A 13,991-nucleotide genomic window follows, 5' to 3' on the forward strand; every position below is an offset into this window, starting at 1 on the left:
GACGCGAGAGCCAGGACTTCACAACACAACAGATTTATTCAAGCAAGAAGATGACAGCAATTCAAAAGTAACATTTCCGCGCCAAGGTATTTATACGCAGTAGTTTAAACAGGGGAACCTATGGGAGGCCTAGGAGCATCTAGCAACTGCTGACGCAGTACCCTGGCCAATCAGGTCGCCTCGGCTGGCTAGCAACAGGCTATGCTGCGCCTCAGCCAATCAGGGCGCATTCTAGACTGCTGCTGGCCTCCCGGTTGTAAGTGGAGGATTTTCTGAATCCTCAACACCCCTTCCCCCTGGCTTAGAGCGCATGCCCCTGATTGGAGGATGCGTAGTCCTCTAGGTAGGCGGGGCGGTGCCAGACCCGCCCAGATCTTCGCAGTTCGCCTGCAGTCGTCGGAGGGGTGAGACCTGCTCGTGGTAGCTCCTCCCCAAAGGGAGTGGAGCTCCGAGCGACGCCATTTTGGAACGGCCCAGAAGGCGGGCTCAACAAAACAGGTAGGCCGGGCCAAGGGGGCGCGGCCACAGAGGGAACTTTGCATTGCCGGGAGGCGGCAACCAGCGAAGGATTGTAGCTGGAACTTGGCGGTAAAACCGTTTCGGGTTGAGTTTGCTGACGCCTGCCAACAGGGGACATCTGGGTAGGTAGGGCCTGAACTGGGGAAGGCCCTGTCGTACTGCGCCTGGTCAGATTGAGATGGAGCAACTGTAGCTTGAAACTCTGGAAACATAGGGTAGGAGAGGCCTGCCTGGGGAAGGCCTGGAACGTTGGGACTGGCTGGCAGGCAGCTGTGTCATTGGGCCCTGGATCCTTTGGGCTGCTGGTCTCCATAGGGAGGCGCCTCCTTAGTTGATCCAAGTGGCACTTCCACTCGGATCCATCGGCCAGTCCGACCCTTCGAGCTGGAGTGCGGCGGAAACTTTGCGGGCCCCAGCTGACACCTGGCTGACCGTCTCCCCAATGGCATCCGGCTGGTAAATGGTGTGGCAGTCTTCAGCCCGCCTAGCGGGCCGCGTCGGTTGGCAGCACGGCTACAGTTGAGATGTGACAGGCTGCTGTAGGAAGGATGGTGCAAGCAGGGAGGCGCGGCAAACCTGGGCAATGTGGCCCTTCTTGTTGCAATGGCGGCAGACTGTGCCCTTGAAGAGGCAAGCTGTGCGGGCGTGGCGGCTGCTGCAACCTACACATCCAGACGAGGCAGGGGCAGCTGGCGGTGGTGGTGGGCGCCTGGGCTGTGCCCGGAGCTGGCCAACTAGTTCAGAGCTGGGATCTTTGGGTGGCACCAGCTCGTCAATGAGGCAGGCTTGAGCGGCAGGTGGAGGGCACACAGGAAGCGCCAGAGGAGGCGGCAGAAAGGGCTGCAGGCGTTGCATATCGGCCGTGGACTGCTCAGAGAGCTCAGCTGCTCTGGCAGCTTCCACAGCCTGCTGCATTGTGATGTCAGGGTGCCACAGAAGGCGGCTTCGTAGGTGAACGTCCTTCATCCTGCATACAAATTGCTCGACAAGGTTTTCGTCCAAATCGCGGAAGTCACACTGGACCGCCGTTACGCGGAGCGACTCTAGGAATTGGCTGATGCTTTCCGCCGGTTTCTGGACACATCGGCGTAACGCGTAACAGCGAGAGATGCGGGACGCTGCCGGGGCGTAGTGATTCTTCAGTTTGGACATTAACGTGTCTCAGCTGAGCTGGTACACCGGTCGTGGAGAGGCTAAGGCTCTGGCGGATGCAAACATCGCAGGTCCGCAACAACTCAAAAAGAAGCTGCATTTTTCTGCCTCTGGCTGGTTGTGATTCTTCGATGCTATAAGGTAGCACTCGAAGCGCTCCATGAAACCTTCCCAGGTTTCACCAGCGGCTCCGAAGGGAGCAAAAGGTGGTAAGGTGTATGCCATGGTAGCTGTAAGAGATCTCTCAGTGTGGTACGCGAGAGAGTGATAGAAGGGCGTAGAGAGAGGAAAAAATATATATCAGCGGTTCGCCGCACCGGCGGGTTGACGCAGCTTGAGCGGCTTCTGCTGAATTCCTTCTCGTTCTGTCCTAGGCTCTGCAGTCAGGAATTGCTGAATCCCACCTTCGTTGCCAGTTTAATGGATCGAGGGTAGAGACGACGCGAGAGCCAGGACTTCACAACACAACAGATTTATTCAAGCAAGAATATGACAGCGATTCAAAAGTAACATTTCCGTGCCAAGGTATTTATACACAATAGTTTAAACAGGGGAACCAATGGGAGGCCTAGGAGCGTCTAGCAACTGCTGACGCAGTACTCTGGCCAATCAGGTTGGCTCGGCTGGCTAGCAACAGGCTATGCTGCGCCTCAGCCAATCAGGGTGCAGCCTAGACTGTTGCTGGCCTCCCGGTCGTAAGTGGAGGATTTTCTGAATCCTCAACATATCTCCTTTAGGAAAAGGATACAACCAGTCTTGAAAACTGTCAAAATCTGGCCAGAGAGAGCACTCTGCCAGTTGCAGGACTGCTTTGAGACTACCGAGTGGAGTATATTTGAACATTGGGAGCTGCAAGAATTCACTGACACTGTACTCTCATACATTAAAACATGCACAGACAATGTTACAGTCAATAAGCACATCAGAGTTTACAGTAATCGTAAACCCTGGATGTCAGCAGAAGTACAATCATTTCTGAGAGCCCAAAACTCAACCTTCAAGGCAGGAAACGAAGACAAATACAATGAAGCCAGGGCAAACGTGAGAAGAGGCATTAAAGTGGCTAAACAGAAATACAAACAAAAGGTAGAGAAGTATCTGGAAGATAATAACTCAAGACAGGTGCGGCAGGGGCTACAACACCTAACCAACTATAAGGGCAAATAGAAAAAAATAGCCAATGCTAATGTCCTGCTAGTAAAGAAGCTAAATAGCTTCTTCACCCGCGTTGAGATCAAAAGATCAGTCTCTGTGGCTCTAGCCCAAAGGCCCTCTGACCTCCAGCCACTCACCCTGGATGAACATCAAGTGAGAGCTGAGCTGAAGGCTGTAAATCTCAACAGAGCTGCAGGTCCAAACAGGTTGTTGGGGAAAGTGGTAAAAACCTGTGCTGACCAATTAACAAGGATTTTTAACCTCTCCCTGCATCAGGCTAGAGTCCCATCATGCTTGAAAACAGCCACAATTATCCCAGTTCCAAAGAAAGCAGCCATAAAAAGCTTGAATGACTATAGACCCATTGCCCTGACATCTATAGTGATGAAGTGCTTTGAGAGACTGCTCCTACAACACCTCAGGTCCCGTCTTCCACCAAATTTTGATCAACACCAGTTTGCTTATAGAAGCAGCAGTTTGACAGGGGACACCATCACCACTGCTCTACATATTGCATTGAGCCACCTTGAGAAATCTGGGGATTATGTCAGAATGCTTTTTATAGACTACAGCTCGGCCTTTAACACCATCTTACCAGGAATTCTCACTGAAAAGTTGACCGATCTGAATTTCCCTTCCCTCACTCGTGAATGGATCAAAGACTTCCTGACGGATCATCCATAAATAGTAAGGTTTGGATCCTTTACATCTTCCATGCTGAAGCTCAGCACAGGATCCCTTCAGGGCTGTGTGCTCAGCCCCTACCTGTACTTGCTGTATACATATGACTGCATATCCTCTGATCCATCCAACATCATAATAAAGTTTGCAGACGACACAACAGTGCTGGGTCTCATAACTGGAGGGGACAAATCAGCATACAGGGAAGAAGTCCAGAAGGTATCCACATGGTGCTCAAGAAACAACTTACATCTAAATACTAGTAAGACAAGATTTCCGGAAGCACAGAGAGGAACCTGCCCCACTGTATATCGAGGAGGGCTGTGTGGAGAGGGTTTCCTCTTTTAAATTCTTGGGACTGCTTAATAGTCAAGATCTCACCTGGAAAAACAACACATCTTTGGTGATTGAAAGGCCCAACAGAGACTTCATTTCCTTCGAGTCCTGCGAAAAAATCAGGTGGAACAATGGCTGATGACCTCTTTCTATCAGTCCACCATAGAAAGTGTCCTCACATATTGTATTACAGTATGGTATACTGGTTTAACAGCTGCAGACAGGAAGGCACTACAGAGAATGATCAATTTGGCACAAGAAACCATTGGTTGCCCCCTGACACCACTGGATGACATTGCCAGATCTCACTGCTTTAGCAGAGTAAAGAAGATACTCAGAGGTAATTCACACCCTGGTCAGTGTCTCTTTGCACTTCTACCATTAGGCAGAAGACATAGCCAGCCGAACAAACAGGTTTAAAGATTTAAGGATAGTTTCTATCCTTCAGCTGTGAAACTTTTAAATACAACCACAATCACTGCATGCACATGCAAGTTTTTTTTTCTTTTCCTTTCTTTTTTCGTTTCTGTTATAATTTTGCACCAGTGAGGTTAAAACCACTTTCATTGTATTTAAGTACAATGACAATAAAGATTATACTTATACTCTCCAAGCACCTGAGGGTAGGACAAGAAGCAATGAGTGGGAGCCCATTAGAGGGAGATCCAAGAAGCAATTTCTTTAAAATGAGAACTGGATTTATACAATTGGATACTACAACCTGCTTCAAATTCTTCCCTAGATGCAACATCAGCTCCGATCAGATTATCAGGAATCCAACAAACAGTAAGGGGTTTAATCTCAAGCACATGACCTGGAGTTGGAGGAAATATCAAATTATCCCGTGTCATTGATAGATCACCCTTTGATTGTCTGGAGCTCTTTATTCTGCTGGGAAAATATGATCCATTTAATTGGTCTATCCCAGGTAACTGACATACCCACTGGTATTTCTGAGAACCATCCAATTAAAGTTTTAATTTCTTCTTGGAATGTAAAGATGACTATGCCCTTATATCAGCAGCATCTGCACAGCTTCTCTATGAATGCAGATCCTAAAGGTTCTGACTTTCATAAGAACTTCAGAAGATGAAATAACAGAAGAGATGCCTACAATGCTACTGGAGGAAGACAAGGAACAAATCCACAACACATGAGCAAGGGCATTTTTAAAGGATTGTATGATAATAAAAATGGCAAAAAATGTGTATTTTATCATGTTGATTGCATCTGTTGACTATTATCTAGCTATCCTATTTAAGGCAACTTATTCTCTTCTGTGATAGGTCAGGTCATCATCTGTAAGCCTGATGTGAGGAATTTTCTGGTATCTGTCAAATAAGATTTGCTCTGAACTAGATTCCAGCTATGTAGCATTCCAGCAGAGGTTATATGGGGAGTGTTTCATTCTGCTTTTTGTTGCTTATGTTTTTGCTTCTGAGAAAGTTTAAGAATCCTCAGTTGTTAGTGAGACAACCACTTTATTAAAACCTTGCTCTTCCAAATTGGTCACATTCCCTGGATTGGGTTCAGGAATTCTTGAGATAAGGGTTGGTTCCCCTATGCTTAAGGAAGCAGTAATCCTTCCCATATGAGGACCTAACAATACTGGATAATTTCTGACCAGTTTCCAACCTTTCCTTTTCCAAAGAAAAAAAATTGTGGAAAATGCAGTTGGGCTGCAGCATCAGAAGGCTCTGGAATTGACAGATTATTTAAATACCTAAGGTGGGATCAGGATGAGGTGGTGCATCCATCTTGGACCTCCTTAATCTATCAGTGGCCATTGATATATTAATTAATGAGGACCCGGCATGACAGCAATTCTCCTTCTTCCAGAGTTGGTTGTAGTTGGCAGTAATAGGAGGTGGTGATGCAGATCCCAACATTTGTTTTGTATAGTGTCTCATAGCTTGATTCTCTCTCCACTTCTTTTTCACAACTACAGTATATAAGGCTGCAGGGGGAAGTCATCCATCAGGATGGGGTTAAGAATCTTCAGAATGCTGAGGACGCCCAATTATATATCTCATCCATGATTATTCAAGTGATTGCTCACTGTTCTGATACAATTCTGGAACCCACGAAGATCTGATGAGTAAGGAACAGAGCCAGGCTCAATCCTTTTAAATCCATATCTTGTTTTGTGAAGCCCTAAAAACCTGGTCAAATTGCCTTTGCCATAACTGATTTACTTATGTTTTAACCATTTATTTAGTATTGTTCTACCATACTTGTAAGCTGCCTTGAGTTGCACATTGAAGGGGTTGCTATAGACATTGACAAATACATAAACATCTAAGAGGCATTATATTGTGAAATGAAACCAATGATCAGTTTTACATGAAATTAAGGAATAGCATAAAGATTAATAAGATTAACAAAAAATGAGAAATGTGAGGGTGGGTGGGGAATATCCAGTAGGTCTAAATTTTATGAAATATAATACATACCTTAAGACTTAAGAATGGCATTAATTCATTAATTTTTGTTTTGTTTCATGTTTACCAAATTCATTTACATAAATTATTTATCAAACATTATAGTACCAATGGGCAACAATCCATTATCTCCAGAAGCAATCCACTGGTTTTAAAAAATATTTTTGAATTTAAAAATAAACTGCAAAGCCATTTGGCAAAACAAGTTGTGTCACAAAGAAAACTGATTTACTTTCTTGAAAAGAAGAAACAGATTTGCATGAATTGGTTTAGCTACTATTGTGAAAGAGATCTACTGTCTGAAGTTAAATTAATTGTTCTCTAAATTAATTTATGTAAATTAATTCTTGCTGTTAATGCTGTGAAAGAGGATGCCTGTCTAATGTTTAGTTGTTCTAATTGTCCAGGAAATTTCTCCAATCTAGAATCAAGGAGAAATTTCTTGACAGTGAGAACAATAAATGAGTAGAACAGAAATTTAGCTGCTCCATCACTGGAGGTTTTCAAGAAGTGATTGGGAAACCATTTGTCTGGAATGGCATAAGCTCTGCTTGAGCAGAAGATGGGATTAGAAGACTTCCAAGTTCCCTTCCAATCCTATTATTTTATGTCTAAGACGTTTCCAAAATGGGTAACTTAATGATTGCCTGCAGCATTTGCTAAGCTATCTAGAGTGAAAGATCCTGAAAACAATCTCCACAGCATTTGCCAAAATTACTCAGTAAACGAACTCTTTGACCAGCACTGCAAAGGAAAGGAGCCTTCTCTTTTTTGCAAGATTTCCTGAACATCTTTTTGACATTTAACATCATGGACTTCCTATAAAGAAGAGGTAAGCAATTTTAAAAGGTGATCTTTCCTAAGCCAAAGTCAAGCCCCTGCACTCTCTCAACAATTCATTAGCTGCCAGTTCAGACTGTCAAGTAGCATGAAATGATCATCTGCATACTACAAGGTTTTCTCTATTACTCTGTCACAGCAATTAAAAGGCAACTGGCATGGAAAGACAGTCCTCCACCAATACTCCTGCTTTCTATTCTGGAAATCCCTAGTGATAATAAATAATAGTACCTCCATTATGCACAGCATCATATCCATCAGCAAATTCTAATTTCTTAACATAGGAAAGACAGATCTGGTAGTTTAAGCAGATAGTACCCAAGGAATTTCAGTCTTTTCAGAAGGAGATAGCAGCCTCAAGTCCTTGGCCATTGAGTGTGTCAACTGATCTCCTAACTAGCCTCTTCAGCATGCACTTTGGACAGTAAAGCACTCATTGAAAGGTCTTAGGCATGCCCATATCTGAGCTATAAGATTTCCTATAACCTGCAATAAAGCCATCAAGTATTATTTTATCTCCCTCATCTGCCGCATTTTCCAAAGTAGGTACCTATCAGACTATGCCCATAATGAGTCTTTTATGTATGCCTGAGACAATAACCACTTTATGTGCAAAGCAAGTCATTTTCTAAGTGTATTCCTCACATTTTTTCATCTTACAAATGCTTCAACATAAAATTGATAACCACTTTCTGTGAAGAGCAAGTAATTTTGTGAGTGTGTTCATCAATGCTTTTATCTTACAAATGCATTTTTGACAAGTTGCCTGTCCTCAATATAAAATTTCTTGCAAGTCACAGATTAATTTCAAAATAATTCCCTACTCAATTAGCATTTGTATACCATTTTCTCTCAGCCACATTAAAAGATTTGCAATGGTATTTTTTGAACATTTAAAGTAAAATTCATATTTATTGCATTAGATAAAGAAAATATTGAGGAATATTTTTCTCTTTAGAATGCATTTATTTGATTATATATTAAGAAAAGTACATGATCAAGTACAAATAAACAAAATTATAATACCCACATGCTTTCAAATCAACAAATAAAACTCTTTTAGGATAATCTTCAGGTTTAGCGAAGTAAATTTCCCACCTTTCCTTTTTATTGTTAGCATATATACCCCCTTTGCTCTGTTGAATTACTTTTCTTTTTCTTATTAAAACGAAATAAACAAAAAAGAATAAAAACAAATATTAGTGTCCTGGGTAAAAATGGCCTAACCTCAACTCTCCATCTGAAGGCTAATGATGAAATTAGGTAATAACTGATAATGTTGTTATTAAAACTTAAATACAAAAAGAACAGCATTTTTGCTATAACTCTTTTGCACAACTCTGAGTAAATAAACATTTGATAGGCAAAACTGGAAGTAGGTCCCCCAAGTGGCTTAGTGTCTATGATTGTATTAGGACTCACAAACTCCCAATTTTTAGTCTGCTACCTTAAGTAAGTAATTCATTAAGCTCTCAATAAATAGGTATTCTATTCAAAAATTAATTAACCTATTTCTCACATGCTATTTGAGTAAAACAGTGGGATCAGGCATAAGAATGTGATTGGGACCAAATCAAAAACTAAAATTTGTTAATTTTAATATACAAATGATAATTAAATAATTTGTAATAAACAACAATTAGGACATAGGTTATTTCTGGGTTGCCATAAGGGGTTTGATTCTGCATGCCCATCATATCTGGCCTGGAAAATCCAAAGCACAACATAGCATCACAGAGTTAATGTTTTCTATGTCTCTTTGCTGTGGCTCTAGATTTTGCAGTTCAGATGTGTAAACCCAATGTCTACATACAGTACTGTAGATGATTAATTTTTCTGGTAATAGAAAATTAGAGAACAAGAGAACAAAACTATTGGCCTGTTCCTTTAATAAACAAAATTACTTTCACTTAAAGCATCTTGTCCTCTGACCCTGAGATTTGGTTAACTGCTAAATTCGCCTCTTGATAAGATTCGTCTTAGAAGATATGAGATACCATTGAGTTACAATCTTAGGAAGAAAGACCGTGTAAATTTAAATTCTTACCCAAATAATAAAAACTTTTCTTTCTTCTTTGATACATGTAAGAGTATACAAACTGTATCTATTCTTAGCTCAGAATTATCTCCTTTGCACAGCTCTGAGTAAATACATATATAACAGAAGAAAATGAAGAAAAAGTAGAAGTCTTACATATATATTTCTCCTTAGTTAACATGAGAATTATCTTCCAGTCTAATGCTGAAAACAGATGCTTTCTCAATGTACTGATCTCAGTAAAAGGTTTTGACTTGACACTACTTTGAAAACTGTTGATATACTTCTTTAACATATTGGAAATAGTACATAAAATGTCAGTAGTAAAGATATTTGTATAATAAATTAAAACTGCTATGGCTTTAATAATATCCCAACTGATATAGAGAGCAAATTTCAATTTGAGCATTAATGGTAATTAATACTTGCTAGATGTTTAGAAATTAACAAAGATAAATGTGACTTTTTAAAAAGAGCAAGTTTTTCAATCAATGCAGCATATTAAGTAATCAGAAAAAATCATAACCTTTTGAATGCAAAATAGTTTTGTGTTTGAATATTATTTCTGTTCATTTAGTATATATAAAGTTCACATTTATAGCTTTTTATATAAATATCGGTGCTTAAAATGGACAGTTCTACTAAATAAAAAATGCTACCAGAAATACACACAAAAAGCAATGAACATTATTTCTCAAACTAATACAAAAAGAACTCTATTGGATTAGATTTGCCATCAAACAGTTGAGAAAGTATTTAATTCAAAAACACACTTAATTTAGCATATGGTAATAGAACTACAACAAGATATTGAAATGCAGTTAAGAGTATGCAAAGTAGGAAAGGTAATGAATTAGTCTACATTTATTATATCTTCTGCATATCTTCCTATGTAGTGGTATGTGGGATTTTTGCTGAAAGATGCTGCCTAGGGAATGGTCAGATAAGAGGGAGCATAGCCTATAGCTATGGACAGAGCAACAGGCTCAAGAGGGACCCACCCTAAGTTATTCTGCTATAAAGGTGATGGTGGGGGAACTGTAATTTCAGATTTCAAGATTCTGTTAATGTACCTTTAAATAAAGTAGAATTAGTTTATCTGGCCGTGTTTGTTCTGGTCTCTCTCATAAGGCTGACATCAATCTTGCAATTCAGAAAGTACAATTCTCCTACCATCACTTTTACAGTTGAAACTTGGGACTTTTCCTTGGATAGGATCATTTTACTCAATCTCTAAGGACATTCCCACATACTATTAAATCCTGTGATTTACTTTATCAGGCAACATTTTGAAGCATTTTTATGATTGAATTGTACTGTTAATTGTCTGTTCTGACTGGCAGAAACCAAGCAAATTGAACTTATTCATGTGACATGAAGACATAACTGCTATGTTCAACATAATATTAACCCTGCAACTCTATTCAGAAATAAATCTTGCCATTCTGAATGGTGTCTTGGTAAAATTCTGAGATAAATCCATTGGAATCAATGAGCTCGATTCCTATATAAACAGGCCGGAATGTAATCCTAAACAAACATATCTTGCTTGAACCAAGTGAGGGAACAGTGTAACCATTTATTTATATGCTATTAAAACTCTTTGTGTTTGTAAACTTTAACTGGGTGAAACAGTTCACCATAAAGCAAAATCTTTCAAACGAGTGTGACTCAAATTGCAAAACTTACAGAATGGATTCAAATTAGAGGATCCCAGAGTCCCACGGAATTGAAATTTGGCAATTTTTATAAACCAATTTATGATATAAAAATGATCTTAAGAGCATAATGTAAATACAAAATATCATCAAACATTTCCTGTGGTCAATCTCTGATATTTGTCTGTGACATATACTTCAATATGGGCTACTTTCGAGACAGATACATGTCAAGAGTATCTCACTGAATTTTAAGAACTTTTCAGTACATTAAAAGCTCTGCCACTGTTGATGGCACTGAGGAATCTGGTAATATTTCTTAAGTGGTGACCCATGGGTTGTCTATTGCCTCCTTAGAATTAATCCCCAAAGGGTTAGATGCCTACATTGCTTTATCTTTATACTATTAAAACTTTTCTGAGCTCATTGGAAAACTAACACAAGGCCCCATTGTGTATCATTCATTACCTTGCTTCATTAAGGCGTGCCCAATTGCATGGAACAATAGAAATAAAATATATATGAATATAGCACAATGTATAGTAGTAAATGTATTCTTGAAAAGGGAAAGATAAGGAAAAAAATAGCATAAATGTAGTTTTTCAACTTCAACAACAAAACTGAGAAATGTCCTCTATCTGTCATTTTTTTAAAAAAGCACACAAATAGTCACTCAGCTGAAAACATGTGTCACCGCAAAATAATAACATATATGGAAAAAAAAATTGAAAATGTCATTCATGTAAGAAGAATGTTTTTCCATATGAAGGGAAAAGGCAACATAAAGATAGGTAAGGCAGCAGAGGCAACAGTTTTCAGAAAGATGGAGACCATAGCAAGAGCCAAACTGTATCAGATGGGCTTGGAAGGTGAAGGAAATGATGCACAACAATAAACTGTTGGGGAAAAAAGCAAATAATGCATTAAAAATTGAAAATTGAAAATACTTTAAGGCACTCTCCTAATTTATTAATCTAGAAATATATACTACTATAAATCAAGTATATTTTTAGACGTTCAAGAGCTACTAATGAAAATAATAGTAAATGTAGGGAAGCATCCTTGAGGAATAACATATTTTGTCCAAATAAGCTTTTTAAAACTCACAGATGTTATATGTTACCTTTGAATATAATGCATATTCAAAAAGGGGTGAAAGATATTTTTAGAATCTTTGATCACAAAAGACTAGCAATTCAAAATGTAACATTCTTGGACAAAATCAATATACATAATTGGAGCATGCAGTTGTTATATACCTTACTGTGTGTATACTGTGTGTATACACATACACAACATATATAAACTATAAAAATCAAATAACAACAACAGCATAATTGACAGTGTGACTCATTCTCTGGGGTTATTGCTGCCAGCAAGAACATAATTCAAGCACATACAATCTCAGGTATATTTCTACAAATAGGGTTCTTGTGGCCAAATAGAATCATGTTTTGAAATATTTCAAATGGTCCTAATTTATAGTGATAACTCACTATCTACAATCCTGTATCAGTTTACTCCTCAGCAGACACAAATAATGTTATGCTATATGCTATAATTATATTTGTCTTAAGATAAATTCTACTAAATTTAATGTGATATACCAATTAGTAGGCCTTTATGGAGCTGTTAATTAATTAAAGCCTCAGCAACTATACATGCAATAAATGTATGAATCATAACAAATCTTCACAAAGTGAAAGTTTGATCAAAATCAGATTTTAGGCTAGAAGAATATAAGAAATCATATTAGTAAACTAAAACAGAAAAATCTACTATGGATGGATAATGTGAGATTTGTGTGCAAAATATTTAAAGGACCAAATGTTAACAAGACAGAATTGTACTTGAACAGAACATATTTATTTCCTTTTAATTTTTTGAAGATGTGAAAAATGTGGACATAAACCTGAGAAAGGCAAAATAAAGCAGTTATGCACTGGTTAATAACACAGCTCTAACCTATGGCAGTTATGTGTATTTTTCAGGTGCTGCTGCATTCAGAGAGACAATAGGAACTTGGTGGCAGATAAGGTTACCCAAGAACTGAAGGTAACCAATAAGCCCTTCTCCAATTTTAATATTCAGAATTCCATAGCCAGCATGGTTAGCTGGTGCATATTCTGGGATTTGAACATCTTAAAAGCTGCTAATATTGGGGAATGCTGGCCCTACATAGTTAGCAGAAAGAAGTCTCTGGAAACAAATAGTCATTGTGGGTCCTGATCACATATTATAAAATTATCCAGAAACTCCAAGAAACCCAGTAATATAGCCTGTTTTTAATCTCTTTCTCTTTCCTTTTCCCATTCACTATTCCAAACTGCAAATGTAATTATGTTTTAACATTTCAATTACAAATAATTCAAATATACATTTCTTACTATTTTTTTTAGATTAATTGTTGCTTGGGAGAACCACTCTTTTTTCTTATAGGCTCCTTGCATTGATTCAACATTATTTTTGAAATAAATATTGTTATACTCTATGAAAAATCAAGATTTGGAAAAAGATTTAGTGGCTCTGTAATTCATGTTCTTAAGCGGTATCAGGGTCATTAAGCACCGTAAGACCAAACTATTATTTTCATGAGAAATGGACTATAAAATTCCATAAAAGTAAAAACAAAAAAAATAGTTAAGTAAAATGTAGCATCAAACTCAAGTGTTACCATCCAAATGCCAAAATTGTCATATCTGAAATCATGATCTTAAATGACTACTTCCAAAAAAGGTTTGGCATGATTGACTCAATATATTAGTCAAGTTCATATCATACATTTAAGATTTTAAAAGGAAACATATTGATAAGGCAAGCACATATATGACTGGAAACAGAACAGAGGAAAGTCTGGAAAAGAAAGAGAAATAGACAATTTTTCAAACATACTTTTAGATACCAACTGGGTTGGGTCTGTAACATCTGCTTCATTGTACAATGCAGCTGGGTCCAAGGTATCTTTGTCAGGAGGAGGAGGGTATGATGGGGGTGGGGGGATCACTAACTGGGGTGGATCTCGTATATTGCCTCTAGGAGGCTTTTGAGGCACTTGCTGTTCATTACCTATAGGGGAATCAATTGGAATTCACTAGTTACTATTACCATCAAATCAGATGCCTATCACATTTGCTCTACTGTACAATGCTTTTTGCAGTAATTTACATCACA

General features: G+C 38.9%; 1 protein-coding gene across 1 annotated transcript in view; it reads right to left on the reverse strand.

The window, feature by feature from the left end:
- The window catches only part of COBL (cordon-bleu WH2 repeat protein), a 74,820-nt gene that overhangs the window by 23,293 nt on the left and 37,536 nt on the right, over positions 1 to 13,991 (reverse strand). Inside the window, exon 10 of the mRNA XM_032235891.1 lies at positions 13,713 to 13,886. Within this exon, the coding sequence (XP_032091782.1) occupies positions 13,713 to 13,886 (174 nt within the window). The remainder of the gene's footprint in view (positions 1 to 13,712; positions 13,887 to 13,991) is intronic.

This window comes from Thamnophis elegans, chromosome Z, assembly GCF_009769535.1.
Source record: "Thamnophis elegans isolate rThaEle1 chromosome Z, rThaEle1.pri, whole genome shotgun sequence".
In the NCBI taxonomy this organism is placed as follows: Eukaryota; Metazoa; Chordata; class Lepidosauria; order Squamata; family Colubridae; genus Thamnophis; species Thamnophis elegans.